The 23,243-nt window shown below is 34.5% G+C and overlaps 1 protein-coding gene across 6 annotated transcripts in view; it reads left to right on the top strand.

The window, feature by feature from the left end:
* Positions 1-22,891, top strand: part of SCN2A (sodium voltage-gated channel alpha subunit 2) — a 75,262-nt gene extending 52,371 nt beyond the window's left edge. For all 6 annotated transcript variants that reach the window (XM_072932165.1, XM_072932168.1, XM_072932164.1 and 3 more), the window contains 10 exons: positions 5,420-5,540; positions 5,898-6,052; positions 8,105-8,278; positions 10,322-10,444; positions 15,189-15,470; positions 16,031-16,084; positions 17,092-17,229; positions 17,859-17,963; positions 18,127-18,397; positions 19,529-22,891. In XM_072932165.1, the coding sequence (XP_072788266.1) occupies positions 5,420-5,540; positions 5,898-6,052; positions 8,105-8,278; positions 10,322-10,444; positions 15,189-15,470; positions 16,031-16,084; positions 17,092-17,229; positions 17,859-17,963; positions 18,127-18,397; positions 19,529-20,724 (2,619 nt within the window). In that variant the 3' untranslated portion in view covers positions 20,725-22,891. The remainder of the gene's footprint in view (positions 1-5,419; positions 5,541-5,897; positions 6,053-8,104; positions 8,279-10,321; positions 10,445-15,188; positions 15,471-16,030; positions 16,085-17,091; positions 17,230-17,858; positions 17,964-18,126; positions 18,398-19,528) is intronic.
* Positions 22,892-23,243: the final 352 nt, after the last annotated feature.

Below are 23,243 nucleotides of genomic sequence, written 5' to 3' on the forward strand. Positions count from 1 at the left end.
AAATTGTGTTGATAATGAAAAGCTGCTAGCTGCTTTAGAAAACTTTCATATTGTTGTATTTTAACTTATAATGGAGGTAACCTGCAAACTCATCATAGTCATGTTTTTTTTTTCACTTTTTTTTTTTTTTAAGTGTTTTTCTTTCATACTTGTATAAGCATTTAGTTATTTTGGAGATTAATATGCAGTACCTGGAGCACAATTAAGCATGAAATTAATTTAATTTCTGCAGTCAAAGCATGTGACCGTAATTTGGTTGAAAGAATTCATACAAAACTGTTATTTGGCTGGTTAAACATTCAGAGATCAGTTCTGCTCTTACTTACGCTCACACTTAGGTGTAGAGGTGCAAAGACAACACTGATTGCAAGATGTGGCCCAGTTCAATCTTATTATAGCTCTTTAATTTATGGTCAAAAAATTATTACCTCCCCAAACAGCTAAAATTGTCTGCCTTGAGAAACTTAGTTATTCTCATCTCATCGGTAATAAATAAAGTTTAGCATTCAAGTAAATAAGCTACTGAGTTTGGATCAAAATGTCGGGAAGTTCCTCAGCTTCAGTGTGATTTACATCTCACCAATTAAGCAATGCCATAATATTTACAACACCACAGTTGCTGCTTTCAGTTTTGTAAATCATACTTGCTCCAGAGCTTTTCCTCTTAATTTATAAAGAATAATTATTCTAATAAGATGTATTTTGATTTTAAAATGTTCATTATTTAAAATCTCTTGATACTCTGAAGAATTTAGGCTTTGTATTGTTAATTGGTAACACTGTATTGGCATATTGTGATTCATTGTGGATGAGATTAAGTTGTTAAGGTTAGAGTTAACTGAAGTTTGCTTAATTAATATTTGCAAACAGCACTCCCTTACTCTATTTCAGAAATACCCTTTTACTATTGCTTGTATGAATTAAAGAGCCTTTTAAAGTAGTTTTGGTGGGAGAGCTTTTTCCCACTGGAGCATATTTCCCTTGCTACTTAAAATGCTTTTTCTTTCATACAACGTTTTTTGCAAATATTTTCATTTAATAAATTCTCATGAATAAATAAATCAATAAAGTCCAGAGTGGACTGTAATTTAGAGATACTGGGGTTTTTTTTTGCAGTATTTGCAACCAATAATCGCCACAAAATGGTTTTGCTTTGATTTACAGTGTTCTGGATTTTTGTACTTATAGAGTTATTCTGCCTAACTGTATAAGCACTAGAAAGAGTGACATCTGATTCCACTTAATTGCACCTGTGGAATCACAATGTTGTCTACCACTTGGAAGATTTCATAAATGATATCCCCATACTGAAAAACACTGGATAGTTTGGCTATAATAATGCGATTTATATCACAGAACATTTTATTTTCATACTGACATCCACACAGCACTGAGAAAATAAAACCAATTTAATTTCCACTATTTAGCATTTTCACAGGTATTTGGGAGGAAAGGAAATTGAAAGCAAAATCAAAATGGTGGTTTCTCTTGGTGCCATCTACCTGCTTATGTCTGTCCTGCTCTTTGCTCCTTCAATCCCTTAAATTATGATTTCAACATCTACTAGTGGCATCCTGGCCAATCATGAAATTTCAGGCTTTGTTGAAAATGTTAAGCTAAGAGCTGTCCAGCTACTCTCAGATAACCATATTTGGAACAAAGAAATGTCAGAAGTGGCCTGGCTGTAAGTGAAGCAGAATTGTATGAATCTATGCGATGTTGTCAAGGTTCAGAAAGTAATTATGTCAAAAACTTCCTGACCTAATCTTGGCTGCTGCTTTTTGCCATGCTTCTCTGATAGGCAAGCTGCTTTCCTATCTTGAAAGCTAAATTAAAATCTCTATCTTGTACTGTTCTGTATTGCTGACTAAAGCATGACTGGCAAGGCTGTTGGTACATGTGATTTAAATCTCTAAGATAATCAGTATACTGCTGCTTTAGGAACATGTTACTACTTTTGTCCTCTTACTGTTTTCTTCAAAAAGGAGGTAGAGTATATACATTCTAAGGTTTTGGAAAACAGATTTCTCTGAGAATAATTCGCTTAGCATACCATTCAGAAAATTTCTACTTCATAGCTCTCCAAGAGGGTCTAATGCTTGATCCTGATAAATCTCTTATAATCTGCATGACTGAATAATTTTGAAATCTAGACTCATGGTATAACAAAAAGCTTAAAATGCACTTTAGTATTAGATGAATGCTAATGCTTGGGTTTGATTATTATCTTGTTCCTATAGGTTCATTTTTTTAAAAAGCTATATACGTTTAAGTAAATTGCCTAAATCTAGTTTTTGTAATGCTGGTAAGCAGAGAACAATTTACCAGGTACAAAGGTAATTTTCAGATATGCTTGGATAAAGAACTGGGATATATGCTACATACCTAAATATCAGGGTCTGCAGTTGGGGTAGTCTAGCTAGCCAGCTGGATTCCATATGTGTGAACACTGGTAAGTCACAGTAAGTGCTAGAAAAAGTCTTCCTATGTAGTAAGGCATGGACAAACATGATAGCAATAACATGATCCATTGCCAGGTCATGTTGTGTTGAATACACAGAAATCACTACAAAGTCCCTGAGTCATTTGCTTTATACCAGAGCATAAGTTTGCTATGGAAATACATAAATGTTGCTAAAAAGTTTTCCTAGCATACTGAACTTACTTGATTCAATAAAACATTGAGATGTTGTATCATAAAATCTTTCTAGCTGTTTCTAATGCATATTAAATTTTATAAATTTTGTACATAATGCCATACAGTAAATTCAATGTTAAAAATAACAAAGAAAAAAAAATTATACTGTTGAAAATTTCTATTTTTTGTTCTTTCCCAAATGATGATTCAGTCTTACAGACTGAATTTATTGAATAATTTTTATAATATTGTTTTTTAAATATACTGATCTGGTTGGGACGAATTCAGGTATAATAGAGCAGCATGCTAAGGGAATACTCTGTTACATCAGCAGAGGATTAACTGAGTTCTCAGTGGGATAAGGCATTTAATTTTTGCATTTCAAGTATCAGCTACTGTTGATTCAATTTAGGATTTTCCTGTTCAGTTTAACTCCTGTGATTATTGTTACAGCTCTGTAAATGAAGCATAGCAGAATTTTAGCAGGAAGAGACTTGAAAGATACATAGTGCCCCACATAAATAAAGTTGTCTTTTTGATGTTACTGATAATTTACAGTTCTATTGATAATTTCTTACCTTTCCATCTGATATTTGTGATCTCTCCTTACAGTACTTATATCTAATCTTCCATGTTGAGTTAACTGTTACTCTTAAGCAATTTCAGTAATAGGAATCCATTACCCTTTTTTGCTTATTAAACTAACTGCATAATATCTGAGTCACCAAATTTTCTGTAAAAGAATGGACAGTAGGTCTTTCAAACTTATGGGTCAGCTAGTTCATAATTTTTGTTTGCTCTGCTACTACTACAGCATTCTGCTAGAAATGCTCTCCAGACTGGAATGATGCAAGCAACATTTTAAGAAAACACTATGGAATAAAAACAGTCACTTCTCAGTTTTAAAATTATTTACTGTATTGTATTGATAAATGATAATTTTTAACATAATATGTAATTTTTTTTAAATGTACCTTGCATTTATGGTATTTCTAGCTTTTTCTCAAACTGATGACTGACTTCCACTAATGTTTAAATGATGTGATCCTTACTTGACGACTACAGTATTTATCCCATACTTTCTAGTTTCTCCATTTTAGAGGCAGTATTCCACAATGACCAAACTGCCATGCATTATGTATAATTAAAACATATTGCAATGTGAAATTTGTCAATAATAATCTGCAGAAAAGTGTACATCCATCTCTTTGTACATTGGACCTCAATAGATATTAAAATTCATGCAGAAATATGAAACACGAATGTCTAAGCTGGAAATTTCAAAAAAGCATTGATGAAAGGGGTGTGCAGATATTACTGAAACTGCTCCAATACAACTGCCCTCCAATACATGTTTCTATTTGTTCAGCCTTCCTCTGAAATGTGCTCTACAGTGAACCATTTTACAAAAAAATCGAAGTTAAGCTGATGTCAGAATCACAATACAATATATTGTCAGTGTGATTCAATAGAATCAGAATGGGGGAGAAAGGAATGAATCTTTTTGTTTGAAGAACAAACTAAATATTTGTTGCTATGTAAAATTCCATTAGTGTCTCAAGTTACTTTCTGTATCCACAGACTAATACTGTTTACATTTCCTTTTCAAAAAACTGTATAGAATTTGAAGCTACTCAGAAATGTTTTAAAGGAATAATGCCTCTAACTTCAGATTTAAGTGTCAGCAAAAATATGTATCTTCAATGTTATCATAGAACATCTCTGTCTAATATTAATTCCTTATAGACTATATTCTAAATCTGCTTACATCATTCCCTTTGTAAGATTAGCTACTTATCAATGCAGCCATTTTACTGATGTTATACTCCATATAGTGATAACATTAGAAGAGTCATAGAATGCTGTAATTAAACTACTTTTACTTATTATAGTACTCATATTTGTCTGTTGCCAATATCATATGATGGTGTGAAATAATAATTTTTAAGGTTTGGATTATAATATTGGCATGATTTATTGATGCAATATTATTTTATTACAGTATTGTTTTAAAAGCATTTGTTTTCACTTTAGTCGTTCAAATTTTTTTGCCCTTTCATAGTAATTGGACATCTATGTGTACTGTACCAAAGTAATAAGTAGTTTCAAACGCACAATAAATTCAGAAAATGCATTGGCAAGTGAGTATGCAAAATATCAGCTACTGCTCCTAAAGTAATGTGCTGCTCCTTTGGAAATAAAGATAATTAAATTATCCTATAAAACTCATAACATGTGTTTTCATGTCAATAATAATTAAAACATTACATTAAAACTTTAGACTTAGCTTTTTACAGACTTGCTACAATAATATTTACTTGAGACATGAAAATACATCTGTGCAGCTTGCTGTTGGTTTGGTCATGATGTTAGAAATTTATTTGTATTAACATATGCTATCTGAAGTGTAACCTAAAATGCAGCCACATGATTGGAATAATTAAACAGTACAAAATGTGGAAAGCACCCATTCTTAGCTTACTGAAATTTCACTTAAAAATTCTTATGTGTGGCTCAGAATAATACTCTAGTAATTTCAGCAATTCCTTGTATGAAAATATCAAAATATTTTCAATAGGGAAAATGCACGTTATGTAGTTTCTAATCTTGTGACCTCACCTGTAGTAGAGCAATTTGGCTTTATAGATTGTAGATAAGAAGTTATTTTAGTATCACAGCACTGAATACATTCAAAATCTTTTGATATACATTTCCAACATAAATTTCTATTCAAAATGATAAAAATGAAAAAAAAATAATGATGTGAGGTTTTTTTCACAGAAATTGAATGCATCCAGTTCATCAGAAGGCAGCACAGTTGATGTTGGACTACCTCCAGAAGGTGAACAGCCAGAAGCAGAACCTGAAGAAGTTCTAGAGCCAGAAGCTTGTTTTACAGAAGGTAGGCAAAGCAAAATAAAGGCATGATAAACAGACCTAGTTGTGTAGACTTGGGCAGGATTCTCTTCTTATTCAAAATCAAAAGTTTAGTGATTATAGTTGTAATATCTGTTAGTATTAGCATCTCTTACTGCCAGAGATTTACTGTTCTTGTGTATTCTCTCTCTTTCTTTGGAAGGTATTGTAAAAGATACAAAGCTTTAAATTCAAATAGTAAACAAAAATGCTCAAAGAGGAATTATAAGGATCTAATGCAGTACCACTATGATACGAAATAAGTAAAATTATTACCATTCATTGTGATTCCTAATAAATATTTACCTTATTCTGACATCTCAATATTTATTATCACATTTAGGGTGTGTACGGAGATTCAAATGCTGTCAAGTCAGTGTAGAAGAAGGAAAGGGGAAAATCTGGTGGAATCTTAGGAAAACCTGCTATAAGATCGTTGAACACAACTGGTTTGAGACCTTCATAGTCTTCATGATTCTTCTCAGCAGCGGTGCTCTGGTAAATTAAGTGTGGAACTATTGTGACTATGGTGATTTTAAACAGCAAGCATTTAAAATTACTGTTAATTACATAGCTACAGGTAAAAAATTAGAATTTGACATCCAATTAATGTATGTTCTAATAGAAATATATATCTGCAAATATTTGGCATTTATTGTAGGACATGTAAGATTTTGCTTGTGGACTGTGAAACAAATTGTTTGGCAAGTTCAAAATGTAGTGTTAATGGAAATGAGAAATTAGTTTTATCAGACTGGTGTTCACATGTCTTAATATTGATGATAATAGCTTCTTTTTTTTAATACACATTTAAATAAAAACATAGCTGAGCTATGAACTTATCAGCAGCAATTCAATTTGTCAAACTAAGGAGGAAGGTGCCAACACAATTCTATCAGATATTTTACCGATTTGTGTTAAATCAGGTGGACTGAGTATGTATTGAAGTAATTAGTTTCTCATAGCAGGGGCAGAATATAATATTCTTTCTACACTTGTCTCAATGCACAGTGGTTCACTGTCAATGTATACATTTTCTTTTCTTAAGACAATAATCTCTGTTTAGGATTCCTTTGGGAGTTAGTGTGCGTAGTTTGGTTTCAGTTATTCTTCAAAAATGCCCCATATAGTTTTAATATAAATTTGTAACTCCCACAAAGGAAATCCAAATGTCAATAGGCCCTTTCTATCTGTAGTGAGTTGATGCCAGGTACCCACCAAAGGTGCTCTGTAACTTTACACGTGGACAGCGGAGAGAAAATGTAATGAAGGGTTCATGGGTTGAGATAAGGCCTGGGAGAGATCAGCCATCAAATACTGTAATGGGCAAAACAGACTAAGCCTAGGGCTATTAACTGAATTTATTGTTAACAAAATCAGAGCAGGATAATGAGAAGTAAAATAAATCTTAAAAACACCTTTGCCCCATCTCTCCCTCCTTCCCAGATCAACATCCTCCCTTCCAGCAGCACAGGTAGACATGAATGTGCGTTATGGTCAGTTTATCATACATTGTTTCTGCCACTGCTCAGGGAGAGGAGTCCTTCCCCTGCTCCAACATGGGGTCCCTTCCATGGGAGGCAGTTCTCTATGAACTTCTCTGATGTGAGTCCATCCCACAGGCAACAGTTCTCCAAAAACTGCTGCAATGTGGGTCCCTATTCCATGGAGTACAGTCCTTCAGGCACAGCCTGATCCAGTCCTCCTGGTCCTACAGGTCCTACTGGGCCATCTGCTCCAGCATGGGCTCCTCTCTCCATGGTCTGCAGGACCCTGCCAGGAGCCTGCTCCAGAATGGGTTTCCCACAGGTTCACAGCCCTTTCTCGGGCATACCCCTGCTCCATGGTGGGGCTCTTCCAGGGGCTGCAGGTGGATCTCTGCATCTCTGTGGATCTCCAAGGGCTGCAGGGGCGCGGCTGCTTCACCATGATCTGCACCACGGGCTGCAGGGCAATCTCAGCTCCAGTGCTGAGATTCCCCTCAGCACTGCCCCTCCTTTCTCCACTGACCCTGGTATCTGCAGAGCAGTTCCTCTCACATATTCTCACTCCACTTTCTCTGCCTGCAATTCTGCCTGTGCAATATTTTTTTTTATTCCCTTCTTAAAAATATTGTCATAGAGGTGTTACTGTTATTCCTGATTGGCTTGACCTTGGCCAATGGTGGGTCTGTCCTGGAGCCAGCTGGCATCGGCTCTGCTGGACATGGAGGAAACTTCTAGAAGCTCCCCACAGATGCCACCCCTCTAGCTCCTTCCACCAAAATCTGGCCACACAAACATTATCCATGGAGAGAAATTAAAATGAAGTTTGAAGAGTGTTCTTGCAGTAAGTTTTGTGTATTGCTGTTCAGCTCAGCTGAAAGATGAATATTGTTTGGACCCAGCTTTATGAAAAGTATTAAGTGAGAGCAAAGTTATACTTGAGGGAAAGGTACGTGCTTTATCATCATGTATATTTTTTCAGTTCAAAATTTTTTCCTGGTCATTCCTATATGACACTGCAAATTGTGAAGACATTTAATTATATCTTCAAAAATCTTTTTCACAGGCATTTGAAGATATCTACATAGAGCAACGTAAAACTATCAAGACCATGCTGGAATATGCTGACAAAGTTTTCACCTATATCTTCATCCTGGAAATGCTTTTAAAATGGGTTGCTTATGGCTTTCAAACCTATTTCACTAATGCATGGTGCTGGCTGGACTTCCTGATTGTTGATGTATGTATTCTTTGTCATGTCCTGTACAACAGGCTTTAAAAAAGAGAATATTATGTTTTCAGGATAAGATTTCTGTTCTATTCAACAAAAACTGTATTTTAACTGCTGGGGTGGTATAGTTTATAAGTCTGTTCAGAATGGAAAAAAAATTGGATATACTTATTTCTCTAGAGGTATTTTTTAAAATTCTCTAGGTTTATGAAGTTGGAATTCTTTCTTGAAATTATGCTTTTTACTATCTTTTTTTTTGGTGGTATAGAAAAGATGCTCTTCATTCTTTTCAGGTTTTTTTGTATATGGAAGCAATTTCTCAAACTGTTTCTAATATTCTAATGAATTACTGTAAGTGTCTGTCACTTACTCTGTGCAATATGAAAGAAAAATACTGCTAGGAATTGTCAGTTCCATTGTACTATTCAGTACCCTTGCACTTTTCACTGTATCATGAGGGTGACTTCAAAGAGACAGTTCAGAGAACCATAGATGAGCCTCCTTAGAATGGGTTCCCAAATGATTTTCCAAAGGCTGCACTACCAAGGAGCAGATACAACTTGTCTGAAGGAGACCTAGTGAGAAGTGCATTGTAATTTCAGGTCTACATGCTCAGCAATGTATGTAAAGTGCTGGGTAGCATAAATGAAGACTGCAGCTCTTTGACCATATAGCAGATGTTCACTTCCCTTCCATCCCCAATATCCTGACTTATCTCTCAGTTCCACAGATGTAATTCCCATGGAATGCAAGTTAAGGGTATGTCTTAAATCACCTATTTGTGCATTATGAAAGCACCAGAATTCTATAGAAATTGCTAAATATCTCCCTAAAACTACAGTGGAGGTCTTTACTACACAGAGCTTGGAAAATACTATACTTTGTAAATCCAGACTAGAATTACAAATCCTATTATAAGACATGACTATATGCTCATATAGTATTTTATGATTGAGTCTGTACCTCTGTAAAACATGTATTGGCTCAATCATCCAATGTGTAAATTGCCATGCCCAGTAGAACTTGTATTTGTCAACAAATATTTAATTCTTATTTGGTTATCTGTGGTTTAGTTACTTCTGTGACCCTTATAAATAGCTTTATTCATTTTTCATGTCAATCTTACCTTGGTGCATTTTTTAAAATAAAAAAAATTAATAGCTGAAACATTCTTTCTACCTGTAGTCAGTGGATTGAAATAAAAAAGCAAAAAGAACCATTTGTAGGTGAAGGAATTGAGAGAGCAGGAAGGATGGAAGGGAAGAGCATTCAATGGATATAAATAGAAGGTGATATTTTTGATTTATTAGGGCCACTTCTTCCCAATTGCTATTAGAAATACATTTCCAAGGATTATTGATGAAAGATAATTGTATTATTTATTTTACAGCTATTCTAGTTTATTTACTCATCTGCCTGCAGACCAGACCAGCGTAATGCAAGCCAGAATTGATGAAGTGGTTAAAGGAGTCACAGGGAATGTAATGAAGTGTGGATATGCCTAACAGTGAAGCTTCTACCATTGTCTAACAAACAGTTGGTTCTCAGTCTTGATTAGTCCGGTTAAGTCTGAACAGCACTGGTAGCTATGGCTGTTGAATAAGATTTTCTGGACACTAGAAAGTTACATTTGACCAAAAGCAAGGTCTGGATGTGGTTTTTGAGAGCATTTACATTCTCATCAAGTTCTGAAGATATCATGGGAAGTCCTGACCTAAATTGTCCATTCCAATTCACCCAGCTTTTGGGTGTTTTGTTTTCGTATGTGACTTCATTTTTGTTTAAATCCCACCAAATATTGACTGGTTTATGTGGCTATAGAAGGCACTTTTATACCATTCTATCAACATGATTTCATCAACAGGTACCTAGAATATCCTTTTATTCTCCTTTGTCTGACATAAAATTTTTTCTACATTATAGAGGGTTTCCTGGAGAAAGAGGTCCAGCCTTGAATCTTCTTGAGAAGTTCAGGGCACGCATCATTCCCACCATATGTATCGGAAGGATATAAAGATGAATGAGCAATATTGCCTTTCTGTTTTTGTGTAGGTCTCTTTGGTTAGCTTAACAGCTAATGCCTTGGGCTACTCAGAACTTGGTGCGATTAAATCCCTTAGGACACTAAGAGCTTTGAGACCTCTAAGAGCCTTGTCGCGATTTGAAGGGATGAGGGTAAGACAATGTGAAAGAATCTGAAATAATGCATGCATCCACGGAAACAATGCATGCAGAATAATCGACAACCAATCCATGCAGAAATGCTACACTACCATCCTATATAATTCACATTTATCACTAACATATAAGCAAAAGGCTTCATCTGCTTATATGAATTCATGTGTAATTGCACATATTGTTACACTTAATGAGGCTCCTTGGCCTTTCCCCATTTCCATATTTTCCATATGGAGGGCCCAAGGATTTATCAACTGCATGGATCTATGCAATATTACTTAGAATTTATCCTATACAAGCACATCCTACTATAGTCAGAACTGTTTTAAAAATCTCCAATACTTCCTCTTAAAACTGTGTGCACATACATCCATGTATGCATGCACATGTGTATTTTGTACCAGTTTAGACTATCATACATAGTCTATATCTTTTAATGTAGCATTCTGTATATATAAATTGGGAATGTGTTTTAGAACTATAAGTTTTGTCATTAATTTGTATGTTAATAAGTAAATGAGCACTATTAAATTATCTTCTTTCTTTTGTATCAGAACCATTGCAATCTGTTTAAGAAAATTTTCTAGCATATCAGAGATGGAGCTGGTTGCTTACTGCTTTCCATATTGATTGTAAAATGTTCATTATAATCTATAGAGCACTAAGCAGCCTGAAAACATATTAGACTTTTGCTGGTATATTTGAATACTGTCCCCAGCTATTCGTTATCATTGTATCAGTTCCCTCAGCCGACGCCCTCAGCTGCCCAACAGGGCACATTCAGTCTGTCCCAGTGCAAAGTCACAGTGGTTAGTTTGTATCACTTTACAAAGTCACAGTGGTTAGTTTGTATAACTTCTTTAGTGTACTGAAATGGAAAAAGACCTGATGTAGTCAGCCATGACTCAAAAGCTCTAGAAATGTTTCTCTCAAGGGTAGAAGTGACCAAACAGACATTGTAGATATTACTGGCTCCAGCCACAGGAAGATGCCTGGCTTACACCTTCAGGGTCCATCTGTCTCACTTGGACATACTGCCATAGTGGGCATCAGCAGAGGCACCTGAACTGGAACCCTACTGCCATAGTTAAAAGGGATCCTTGTGTGGGGTCCCTCCTGCAATCACTATTCTCAGGTGATAAGCTGATTAGGTAATTTGTAAGTCAACTACAAACTGGTGAGCTTCTGAAGAAAATGTCATGCTGTCTGTGTGTGGAAAGTAAGAGAAGAGATTTCAATGAAAAAGGAAATGGGCTTTGATGAAATGTTATAAATTCAAACAGAAAATAGCATTTCTTTGCCTCCAAAAAATGTCTGGACTTTGCTAAAGCAAATTTGAAAATTTGTGATGTTTATATCAGAGGTAAGGCCTGTCTAAAGCATCAGTTTTATCTCAGTAAAATAATATTAACTGTTGGGGTTTCTTTTTTGACAACAACTAGCGAAACAAAAAGCCCAAACTAAAAATATTTCAAATTTTATATAAAATTGTTTAAGTGGCAACTTATTGTTGCAAGGAAAAACCCAATGACATTGGCATGAAGGTTTATAGGTAATTGTCAATCCCATGGCTTCCATGTTGGTGTAAACTTTACCTACAGATTTGATCCTGATCTGCCAACTGTATCTCTTTGTACAATATCCAGATGAGGAGAAGATTTATGAGTATGCAATAAAAAGTAGTAGATGAAGTTAGATTACTTAAGACTAGAAATGTGACCTATAACTTCATTAGTTAGGCAATTAACCATTGAAATATTCCAATGGATGTAATGAATTTTGCCTTATTTAAAGTAATTAATTCCAAGTTTAGTGTCTTTAAAGATACAGTAGCTCAAGTGTGAAGAGATTAGTATGAGAACATTTTAATGTCTGATACATGGAAATTCAAATGTCTGTTCATAACATAATCATTCCATTGGTGTTTATCATGTATGAACTGAAAATATGACAACACAGTACACGGCATATATTTGCATAGACACTTAAATTACTTCCACTGAGTATTATATATTATACTTCCCGTATACAAGCAGCAAGTTCCATTCAATGCGTACACCATTTTTAACACACTGTGCTATTCTCTAGGATTTCAACTTGTGCCCATGCAAACTAGTAATTAATAGAAAAACTTGCCCCTATGAAAAACATTTTTCCCCTGCATTTTCCCACTACAGTTATTGCTAAGAAAGTTATACTTTAATTTGCACTTGGTACTTCATTAAAATAGCCTGTGGGAATATAATTAATCTGTCCATGCTCTGTCCCAAGCAGTATCACTCACTGCTATATGGTGCTTTTTCTTTCAACTAGAAAACAAGGGGTTTGATGTCTTTCTTATGCTTCCCCCACTTTCGTTTGCTGTCAGGTTTAGCCCCCTTTTCTCACAGACTTACAAACTACTAGTGGAAGCTGGAGGGTGTCGGGATCAGTGCTTCTACTGATGCTCAACCATACATTTTGAGTGTCTTCAAATGATTCTTACCACTAGCTGGTTCTCTATAGCTTCAGGACTCAGACTAATACCAGAGAAAGTAGGTCAGCTGTAGAAATCCAGCAATTAAAGAAAGAACATGACTGGACCTGCAGCTGCAGCACAAAGAGGAACAGAATTCTTGGGTGTACTGAGACTGAAAGCTCGAGGACAAATATTTTCACTTCATTAACTATCCCTTTATATCTCAAGAATTGTTCCTGATGGATGATATTATTACATTTAAGAAATCTACTTATATTTTTTGAGTAGAAGAATCGAGATAACTTTTAATTTAAAAAAAAACAACTAATATATTTGAAAAATATTCCCAAATTGGTAAAAAATGACCTTGCCATTTATTATTCCAGTCAAATTGCTGTAAAAATGAGTGAGTACATAATCTTCCAATTTAAAGTAATTCAGTATAGTTATTATACTGTTCATTTGCTTATGTCAAACAATATCTTATGGCCTCTTACAGTCATGTGGTTCACAGTGCTGAGTACAAGCTTGACAACATAAGAAAGCACTGTTGAAATAGTCAGAGGAGATTTATCCATCAGTTAGGGAATCCTCTCAACCCAGATGCTGACTTGTAAAATTGTATATTACTTTTGCTTATTAATTTATAACAGGTATTGCGAAGGAGATTTTTAGCATGATTAAGAAACTATTCTGATTTATTTTAAATTTCCCCACTAGAAACAACCACTTATTAAAACATTTTATTTACAATATGTGGAAAAAAGGTACAAACAAACAAACGAAAAAGAATATTTGGACTTCATGCACCATTCTATGCTTTTATAGGGCCATTGTGTAGTTTACATCAAAAGCAACTTCATTTGATCCAGTTCCTAAATTTTAATATAACAACAATTTCACTGAAGTCCAAAGTATGTATTACCCAAAAGAGGTAGTGTTTTGACAGGAATGGGGCCCTGAAAGTACAATAGGAATCTCTCCTTTCCTTCAGTCCAGTTCTCCTTTATAGTACACATGATGGTGGTTCATCACCTGTCTAATATTCAAAGGGGTTTTTTTCTGTTCTGTAAAAGGGCAAGGAATGAAAGCCCATTTACCTGGATTACTAATTTTATAATTCATTGATTCTATGGATGGTATTAGTTGCAAATATAATTTAGTAATGCAAAAATACTTCATAGAACTTTGCTACATATTTGTATTTCAAACAGAAACAATAAGTTTATTATGCTAGAGGATCTGCCTTAGTACTTGCACCATATAAGCTAAATGAAGCATAAAGAAGCCCATCAAAGCAATAACTAGTGTTTTACATTAAAAAAAGGGCAAACTTTAAGTTTTAAGGATTTGCTTCAGTTGTTTTGGCAAAGTTGGTGGCAGTGCTCTATACTTAACAAACTTTATAGTCTTAGAGTTGTTCTGTAAATATTCCTATTTACAGAGAGACTTAAAATAGGAATTAATTTAGCATCATCAATTCCACCATTAAATTAATAATTCTCATTCATAATGGACCTACTTTCTCCCAGCTTTTATTTTCCTCAGTGTTTTATTTTCATTCTGGCATGTTTTTGATCATTGCTAATCTTCATACATTAATTTTCACATTTTTCTTTCCTGAAGCCTGATTTTTCCCAAAGTTCAGTTGGGAATTAAATCAAGTCTGTTTGTCAAGTTTTATCTGCTGGTTTCCTGAACACTAACAGCTCTGGTGTATTCAGATACTCAGTAGCTTTCCTGGTTTGAACATTTCTACTTTTCTAATTCTAAATGTAAACATCCAAAAGAATCATACATCACTTGGTTTTATTTTTAAAAATACTCAAAGTTAATTTCAATTAGAAATTTGCTTAGTAATAGATTTGAACTTGCTTGGATTTATCCAGTAAACGTGTAGTATTGAAAATTTGGTTTGCTTGATTCAATCAGTGATTGTAATTATTATGGTTTTGCAGATATACATTAAGTAAATATTCTAGAATAAACTAATAAATACTTATTTTTCCTCTTTTTTTTTTAAGTTTTTTTTTTACTGGTTCTTATTTTACCCATTCTTTAAAGCACTATTTGCTACTATTTGTATTTTCCTTCTAATTAAGTTTGGTATTTTATGTTTTCTCTATACTGCTTTTCTGACTTGTTACTCTCAACAACTGAAGTGTAACACAGATATTAGAATTATAATACCATGTTACTTGTGAGAGAGGCTGATGAAGCATTTCTAAGATCCTGGTGCCTGTGTTCTTACAGTGTCTCTCTTTGGTTTCATTTGTACTCCAGGTTGTGGTGAATGCCCTGTTAGGAGCAATTCCCTCTATAATGAATGTGCTTCTTGTTTGCCTTATATTCTGGCTGATATTTAGTATCATGGGAGTAAATCTATTTGCTGGAAAGTTTTACTACTGTGTTAACACTACAACTGACGAGAGATTTGATATCAGCCAAATTAACAACTTCAGTCAATGTGAGGAGCTCATACAAAACAATGAAACTGCCCGGTGGAAGAATGTGAAGGTTAACTTTGACAATGTAGGCCTTGGATACCTTTCTCTGCTCCAAGTGGTAAGTCACCACTTAATTAAGTCCTTAATTTCTATTTGTCTTTTTATATCTCTATTGTTTACTTGTAACAGTAAAATGTTTTTTCTTTACTTTTTTTTTTTTTTCATTTAGAAATTTTGTCTCTCAGTTCTTGGTTTGAATTGTGCAGTGTGGGATAAATCCATAATACTACAGGAGTAACACAAAGCCTAGAGGATATCCTGACTATGAGAAAAAAAATGTAATTCAAACCTAATACACCTTAGCTGCATTGAATCTGTATCAAGTAAAGCTCTAATGCTCATGCACAGAAAAAAAAACTTTTACATCAGATATTATTAATAATAGATGAAAGTTCTTAATGGATGCTGTCTCCTCTATAGTCAGATATTAGAATTGGCTTGCAATTCTTGTACATGAATAAAGCATACAAGAGAAGGTAAGAATCAGCTATTAGGTTTTTCACTCTGCTGGTTTTCATGATGCGTACTAAAGACACTTAGTCTTCACTCCTAAAAAATGCTTCAGATAAGCCATTTTCCAGGTAAAGTGTGACCTAAACACCTGTGTTCTGTTTATAGGCTACATTTAAAGGATGGATGGATATCATGTACGCAGCTGTGGATTCTCGTAATGTAAGTATGGTCCCTTGAATCCATTTGTTTTGATTGTATGAGCTCCAAGATTGGAGAATGTAATTTTAACATCTTTCAGAAATTACAGTAAAAATTAAAGAACAAAGTGTTATTATAATTTTGTAGTTAAAGAAAATGGAAACCATGGGAAAAATACAAGAAATGAGGAAATCAGAGGAGCAGTCCTAAAGGATTCCATTTTCTCTATGGTACACTTGAATCAAAATTCCTCAATCCTACAACACACCTATTGCAATGAAATACCTTTTCCTCCTCTCATTATGCATTGAGCCCTTCTTTATATTTGGAAACAGACACCAATACAGAGAGGGATTTTTTTTTTAATACTGATCTTATTTATAGTTAAGACTTTCATTGTGCTCTGCAAGCTGCCTGACTGCTTTCTTTAGGGCAGAGTGCTAATTTTTAATTAGACCTGTGGATTTTCTTACTCTTTGGCCTGCCCCTTTTTCCCTTGATACAAATTTTCCTCTAGTTCTAAGTAGACAATTGAATAAACTATACTGGTAAAGCTCCTCCTGTTGTAGTATAGTGACAATGCATAGATAGCTATAGCAAGAAAATATGCTTAGTCTAAACATGGCTTGGATGCCTCTCTTCCACAATCCTGTGCAGTTTCCTAAGTGCCTGTAGCAGTGAAATCTCCACAGGCACACAACACTGGCCTCCCACAAGATTTGCAGAAAATTCTGCAGATGTAAAACTTGGTGTTTCTGGTTGTCTGTACTTTGCTAGTTTAAAACAAATGTGTTTTCAGTATTTATTCGACATTTGTACAGGCCAGTTGCATTTTTAAAAAGGAAATATCAGGTTTGATAACAAAGTCCTTTTTCAATAATATAATTTCTTGTAGATTGAAGATCACTGGATATGTCAGGATTTGACCATAGGAACCAAAGGTTACAGTGATAGAGCCCTAAATTTTATCTAGCAGATATTTTGTGTTCACTGTTAAACTAATGTGTCATTTCTATGCCTTTTTTCAGGTTTTGGATCAGCCAAAGTATGAAGATAACCTGTACATGTATCTTTACTTTGTCATCTTTATCATCTTTGGATCATTTTTTACCTTGAACCTTTTTATTGGTGTCATCATAGACAATTTCAACCAGCAGAAAAAGAAGATAAGTACTTCATTGTTATTCTGAAAAGAACAGAAAAAAATTCTTATTTTTGGTCCACTGATGACAAATTCATACATAAAAATTTTCTATGATAAATTAGTTAAGAGTGCTGCATGGTAAATACAATAAATTATTAAAGTGTATAATTTGGCTTGATGAGGGTTTGATGGACAAGTGGCAATCTATGACTCTCCATGCTTAGTGAAATACTCAATGTCATCTTCGTAAAGATACACATTTGAGACTGAAGCCTTAATTGACTCATTAAAAGGCTAACCATTGAAATAACTAAAAGTAGCTATAAAAACTCTTTGCTATACTACCTTCATGTCACAGAGCTCAGCAGTATAGATTTCTGAACGTTGATAATAAACACTGTATTATCTTTATTCGTACCCTCTTTAGTCTTTGTGTTTTCTCAACACTGCCTGAAAAGGTGTCAATGTTCCAGCTACCAAACTCAACACTTTCTGTAGCTTAATACTTAATATAAAAATCATAAAAGAGGATTTTTGTCTGTCCTAAATTTTCCCACAGATGAGAATGTGAACAAAAGTGATCATTAGTATTATCTATAAGTAATCAATAAAGATACATGATTGTAACCAGTTTTTTTCTCTTGGATTTACTTTGGAGGTCAAGACATCTTTATGACAGAAGAACAGAAGAAATACTACAATGCAATGAAAAAATTGGGTTCAAAGAAACCACAAAAGCCTATACCTCGACCAGCAGTAAGAATAAAAATATTTTCTGTTATTTTTGCATCTGTTTAAAAATTGGACTTTTTCAATTATGCCTTAGGCTGAAATAAGTCATAAGCAAAAAAAATGTATGATATAAGAAAAGCCTATTAATCTGAAATACCATTTTTTTCTTTTTTTTCTGTTACAACAGAACAAATTCCAAGGCATGGTCTTTGATTTTGTAACAAAACAAGCATTTGATATCAGTATCATGATACTTATCTGCCTTAACATGGTCACAATGATGGTAGAAACAGATGATCAGAGTGAAGACATGGAAAACATTTTATATTGGATTAACCTGGTGTTTATTGTCCTTTTCACTGGAGAATTTGTCCTGAAACTGATTTCACTTCGTCATTACTACTTTACTATAGGTTGGAATATTTTTGATTTTGTGGTTGTCATTCTCTCCATAGTAGGTAAGAGCAACTCATTTTTATGAAATGTCTAATTCTGTGAACATGGAAATATTTTTGGCATGTAAAATCTATTTATATTTTGGTTCAACTTTGTCACTAAAAAGTCTTATACATAAGATAACTGAAAAGTATGATAAGATTTTTTTTTAACAAGATGTTTCAAACACTCCTACTTTATACTGACTAAAATTAGATCTATATTATGAAATCAGCAGAGATTCCTATGCATACATGAAAGGCAATTTTGATACAAACTTACAGTGACTGTTGCAGATGAAAGAGTCATCCAAAATCCAAGAGCAAAATCTGTGTGGGACTATTACGAGGGTAGATGCATGCACCCCAGACAGCAGGGTGCATGCTGTAAAAAACAAAAAGCAAAAAACCTTTTGCTTACTTTAGTTTTGTTTGATCCTGAAAGGCTTTGTGCCTGAGCAAGAATGAGCACTGCAGAAGCAGAGCTGAAGCAGATGTAGTAACAAATAATGACTACACTAATCTTTGCTTTATCTAAAGCAGCAAATTTGAAAGAACTTGTGTAAAAATTGTGGGCTTTTAACTTTTAAGAACTCCTTAATATGCAAATAAATTTTGCTATTTTTGTATCAAAAAAGTTTTTTTTTTTTTTTTTTTGCTTAGAGGCATATAATACAATGCTCAATTCTTTTATTCTTCTGTGAATTATAACAAACTTTTAAATCAATTTATGTTTGGAATTTCTGTGTCATTAGTAATAAACGTGTTCATGTTATTTTATGTGTGATTAAGAAGTAGCAGTTCTCTTAAAATATACATTTTTTTAAAATAACCTAACTTTACTACGTGGAATTTTAATACTACTGTGCATATGATCTTTCTTCAGATTAACTGAGATTATTTTTGTTACAATTAAACAAAAAGGTATTCCTCTAATCTCAGCATTTGCTAATATACATACACTAGTTATCAGTTTGTGCTAAAAAAGTATACCAAACACAGAGGTTTTGTAAAAAAACTGAACGGCTAATTCCAAAAAATCTGCCCAAGTATCCTACTCTTCTTAAAGTTCTACAATCCTTGTAGAGTATATCTTTAGCAATGATTTTAAAATGTAATAATACTCTACTGATTTAACTTGTATTTTTTTTCTAGGTATGTTTTTGGCTGAGATGATCGAGAAGTACTTTGTATCTCCCACACTATTCAGAGTCATCCGGCTTGCCAGAATCGGTCGAATCCTGCGCCTCATTAAAGGCGCTAAGGGAATCCGCACTCTGCTCTTCGCTTTGATGATGTCTCTTCCTGCTCTGTTCAACATTGGGCTGCTGCTCTTCCTGGTCATGTTCATCTATGCGATATTTGGCATGTCCAACTTTGCCTATGTCAAGAGGGAAGTTGGGATTGATGACATGTTCAACTTTGAAACGTTTGGCAACAGCATGATCTGCCTGTTTCAGATCACCACCTCCGCTGGCTGGGACGGTTTGCTCGCCCCAATTCTCAACAGTGGGGAGCCAGACTGTGACCCCCATAAAGATCATCCAGGGAGCTCTGTGAAAGGTGACTGTGGCAACCCTTCTGTTGGGATTTTCTTCTTTGTCAGCTACATTATCATATCCTTCCTGGTAGTGGTGAACATGTACATTGCTGTGATTTTGGAGAACTTCAGTGTTGCTACTGAAGAAAGCGCCGAACCCTTGAGCGAGGATGACTTTGAGATGTTCTATGAAGTCTGGGAGAAGTTTGATCCCGATGCAACACAATTCATAGAGTTCAGTAAATTATCAGATTTTGCAGCTTCATTAGATCCACCTCTTCTCATAGCAAAACCAAACAAAGTCCAGCTGATTGCAATGGATCTGCCCATGGTGAGTGGTGACAGAATTCACTGCCTTGACATCTTGTTTGCTTTCACAAAGCGTGTTTTGGGGGAAAGTGGGGAGATGGATGCCCTCAGAATACAGATGGAAGATCGGTTTATGGCAGCCAATCCTTCCAAAGTCTCCTATGAACCAATTACAACCACACTGAAACGAAAGCAGGAGGAGGTGTCCGCTGTCATCATTCAGCGCGCTTACAGACGTCACCTCTTAAGGCAAAAAGTCAAAAAAGTATCATGTATATTTAGTCAGGATAAAGGTAAAGAGGAAGATGATCTGCCCACAAAAGAAGATATGATTATGGATAAACTAAATGAGAACTCCACTCCAGAAAAAACAGATATGACCCCATCCACAACCTCCCCACCTTCTTATGACAGTGTAACAAAGCCAGACAAGGATAAATATGAAAAAGACAAGTCAGAAAAAGAAGATAAAGGTAAAGACAGCAGGGAAAGTAAAAAGTAATATAGAACACTGTTTGTAATAAACTGTTTACAGCCTGAAAAAGTATGTTTTTGTGTCAACAGGACTCCTGTAGGAGGTACATGCCAAACTGTCAGTTTTTACATATATAGATATATATATAATTATATATATATATATATATATAAGGTCAGTGCCTATAGCAAGACAGTGACCCCTCGTCATCAAACTGCAACTCTGTAAAACAGGGTAACATCTTGACAGGAGGTTGTTGTTTTTAGTACCAGCTGACACTGCTGAAGAGATGATAAAATGGCCAACCAGACTGTAGGGACCAGTTGAAAAAAAAAGGTGCAAACCTATGAATCTATGTGTTTAACATGAAACACACAGTACAGAAATTGTATCCACTGTTAGCATTTCAACAGTCACATTTGCCATATTTTTACAAAACTCAGTGTTGGTGAACTTATCATTTTTTAATTCACAGGTTGTTTACTATTATATGTGACTATTTTTGTAAATGGGTTTTATGTTGGGGAAGGGGGTATGAGGACCAGGTGTTCTACTCTCGGATTCTCTATAATGTACAAACAGAAGTGATTTGCATGAAGGCATGCTGCACTTGTAGTTCATGCATGGGAAAACATGACATCGCACAAAGCAGCAGTCTGACTACTTCCATGTTTCAGGGTGGCTCTGTATGTTGAGGTGCTTAATAACAGTATCCATCTAGTATCTCATCCAGACAAATTTTAATGTGCCTGTAAAGTCCCATAGAGTCTACAATAATAGAACAGATGTTTTATTTTTTCATAAGTCATTTAACAGTATTTGAAAAATCTCTGCATAAAAATTTTACTGAGGGACATAGCGTCCACTTCTAAGTATTCTTCTGCGAAAAACAGTTTACCTGACCTTGGGAAATTGAGTTTACCAAAAACCTGCAAAACATAAGGATTATGAAGTTGTTCTGCTTCACCCTGCAGTATCATTTAGCCATCTTCTGCTCTCAGCAAGGTTGACATTGTATGTGTTGATTAAAAAAGTACCCTCTATGTAAATAGTTATTTTATCCCGTGGTGCATGTTTGAGCAAACAAATAATGACGTGCACAATATTTATTGCATCAAATATGTACCACAGTAAGTGTAATTTGCAATCTCTTAACAGCTAATATGAAGTATTCTGTACCATTATAGACAGTTTGGAAGCTATCACAGATGCATGTTTATCTTGCCTTTGCTGCTGTAATTTTACTCCTTCCACTGTTAAGAGTCTAATATGGGAAGCCATAGCTCAGTGGTCAAGTGAAATAAATTGTTCAATTGGTCATCATTCTTCCACGACATCAAGCAATAGTTTGCAGTTATTTAAGAGCTTCTTGCTTTGCATTCTAAAATTTTAGGTGACTACTGTACGGTGCATAATCAGATTGTACAGGATATGTTGCAAACTGCTTAATCTGTTGAAAACTACATGGATAGAATTTTCTAAGAAAATATAAATACTGTAAAAAATACCATTTTATTTTATTTTTCAGCGTTTTGTACATAAAATAAGAAATGAGAATTATCTTCAGGTTGATGTTACTGTCACTTTTATTACTTTCTATCCATAGCACTTTTTAATTCAAGAACTTCACAAAATAAGAAACAAAGGAAAGAAAAGGGTAGCTTTAGGTTTCTGCTTTTTTATTAGTACTGTATTTTTGCACACATTTTAATGTGAAATAAGTTTCAAACTGAGTCCAAAATGCACTTGCTTCCAAATAGATATAACTTGTAATTGAAATGTGGTGAGGAGGATTTGTTTAAGATTCTAGCACTGCCTGCATCAGAAGTTTCAAGGTAGTCTTTTTATTCATGAAATCTTTACCAGTGTTTGTTTACATAGACTATTCTTATTCTTGTTGATTCATGCTGCACTAGAACTGTTCTAAATATAATATGGGATCCACAATGTTTTTTTTTTCCACAGGAATTAAATAGCAAACTTGTATAATTGATCACATCAGGACATTTTGTGTTTCTTACACAAGCAAAAATTCAATGTTGACTCCTCCTTTTACAAAAATATTGACTTGTGTGTCGGTGAACTGCATGCAGGAAAATGCTATTACCATAAAGAACAGTATGCTATTACCATAAAGAACAGTAAACCACATTACAGTTGAGCCAAAAGAATAAAGACTTCATTTTTTATTGTATTTAATGGTTTTGTCTGTGTTTTTTATTTTCCCACTAAAAACCATTGGATATCAATAGTTGGTGCTATGCATATCATCAGGTGCTATGAAAGTAAAATATAAATATATATAAAGTGTTCGATTTGTGAAAAGTAAAAAAAAAAAAATTGAAGCTGTATGCTTTCTGAAAGATCTTAAACATCATTTGAACTTACACTCTTGAGCTTGTTAATCCTATTCAGTATTCTAGTAGGATAACAGCTAAGAGATCATGATGCTTCAATCCCTTTTCATATCAGGTATTCTGAGACAACTGAAAAACCAGATATTAATTAAAGAAAGTCTCCAGCTAACAAGGCTGAAATGTATGTAT

This window comes from Taeniopygia guttata, chromosome 7, assembly GCF_048771995.1.
Source record: "Taeniopygia guttata chromosome 7, bTaeGut7.mat, whole genome shotgun sequence".
Lineage (NCBI taxonomy): Eukaryota > Metazoa > Chordata > Aves > Passeriformes > Estrildidae > Taeniopygia > Taeniopygia guttata.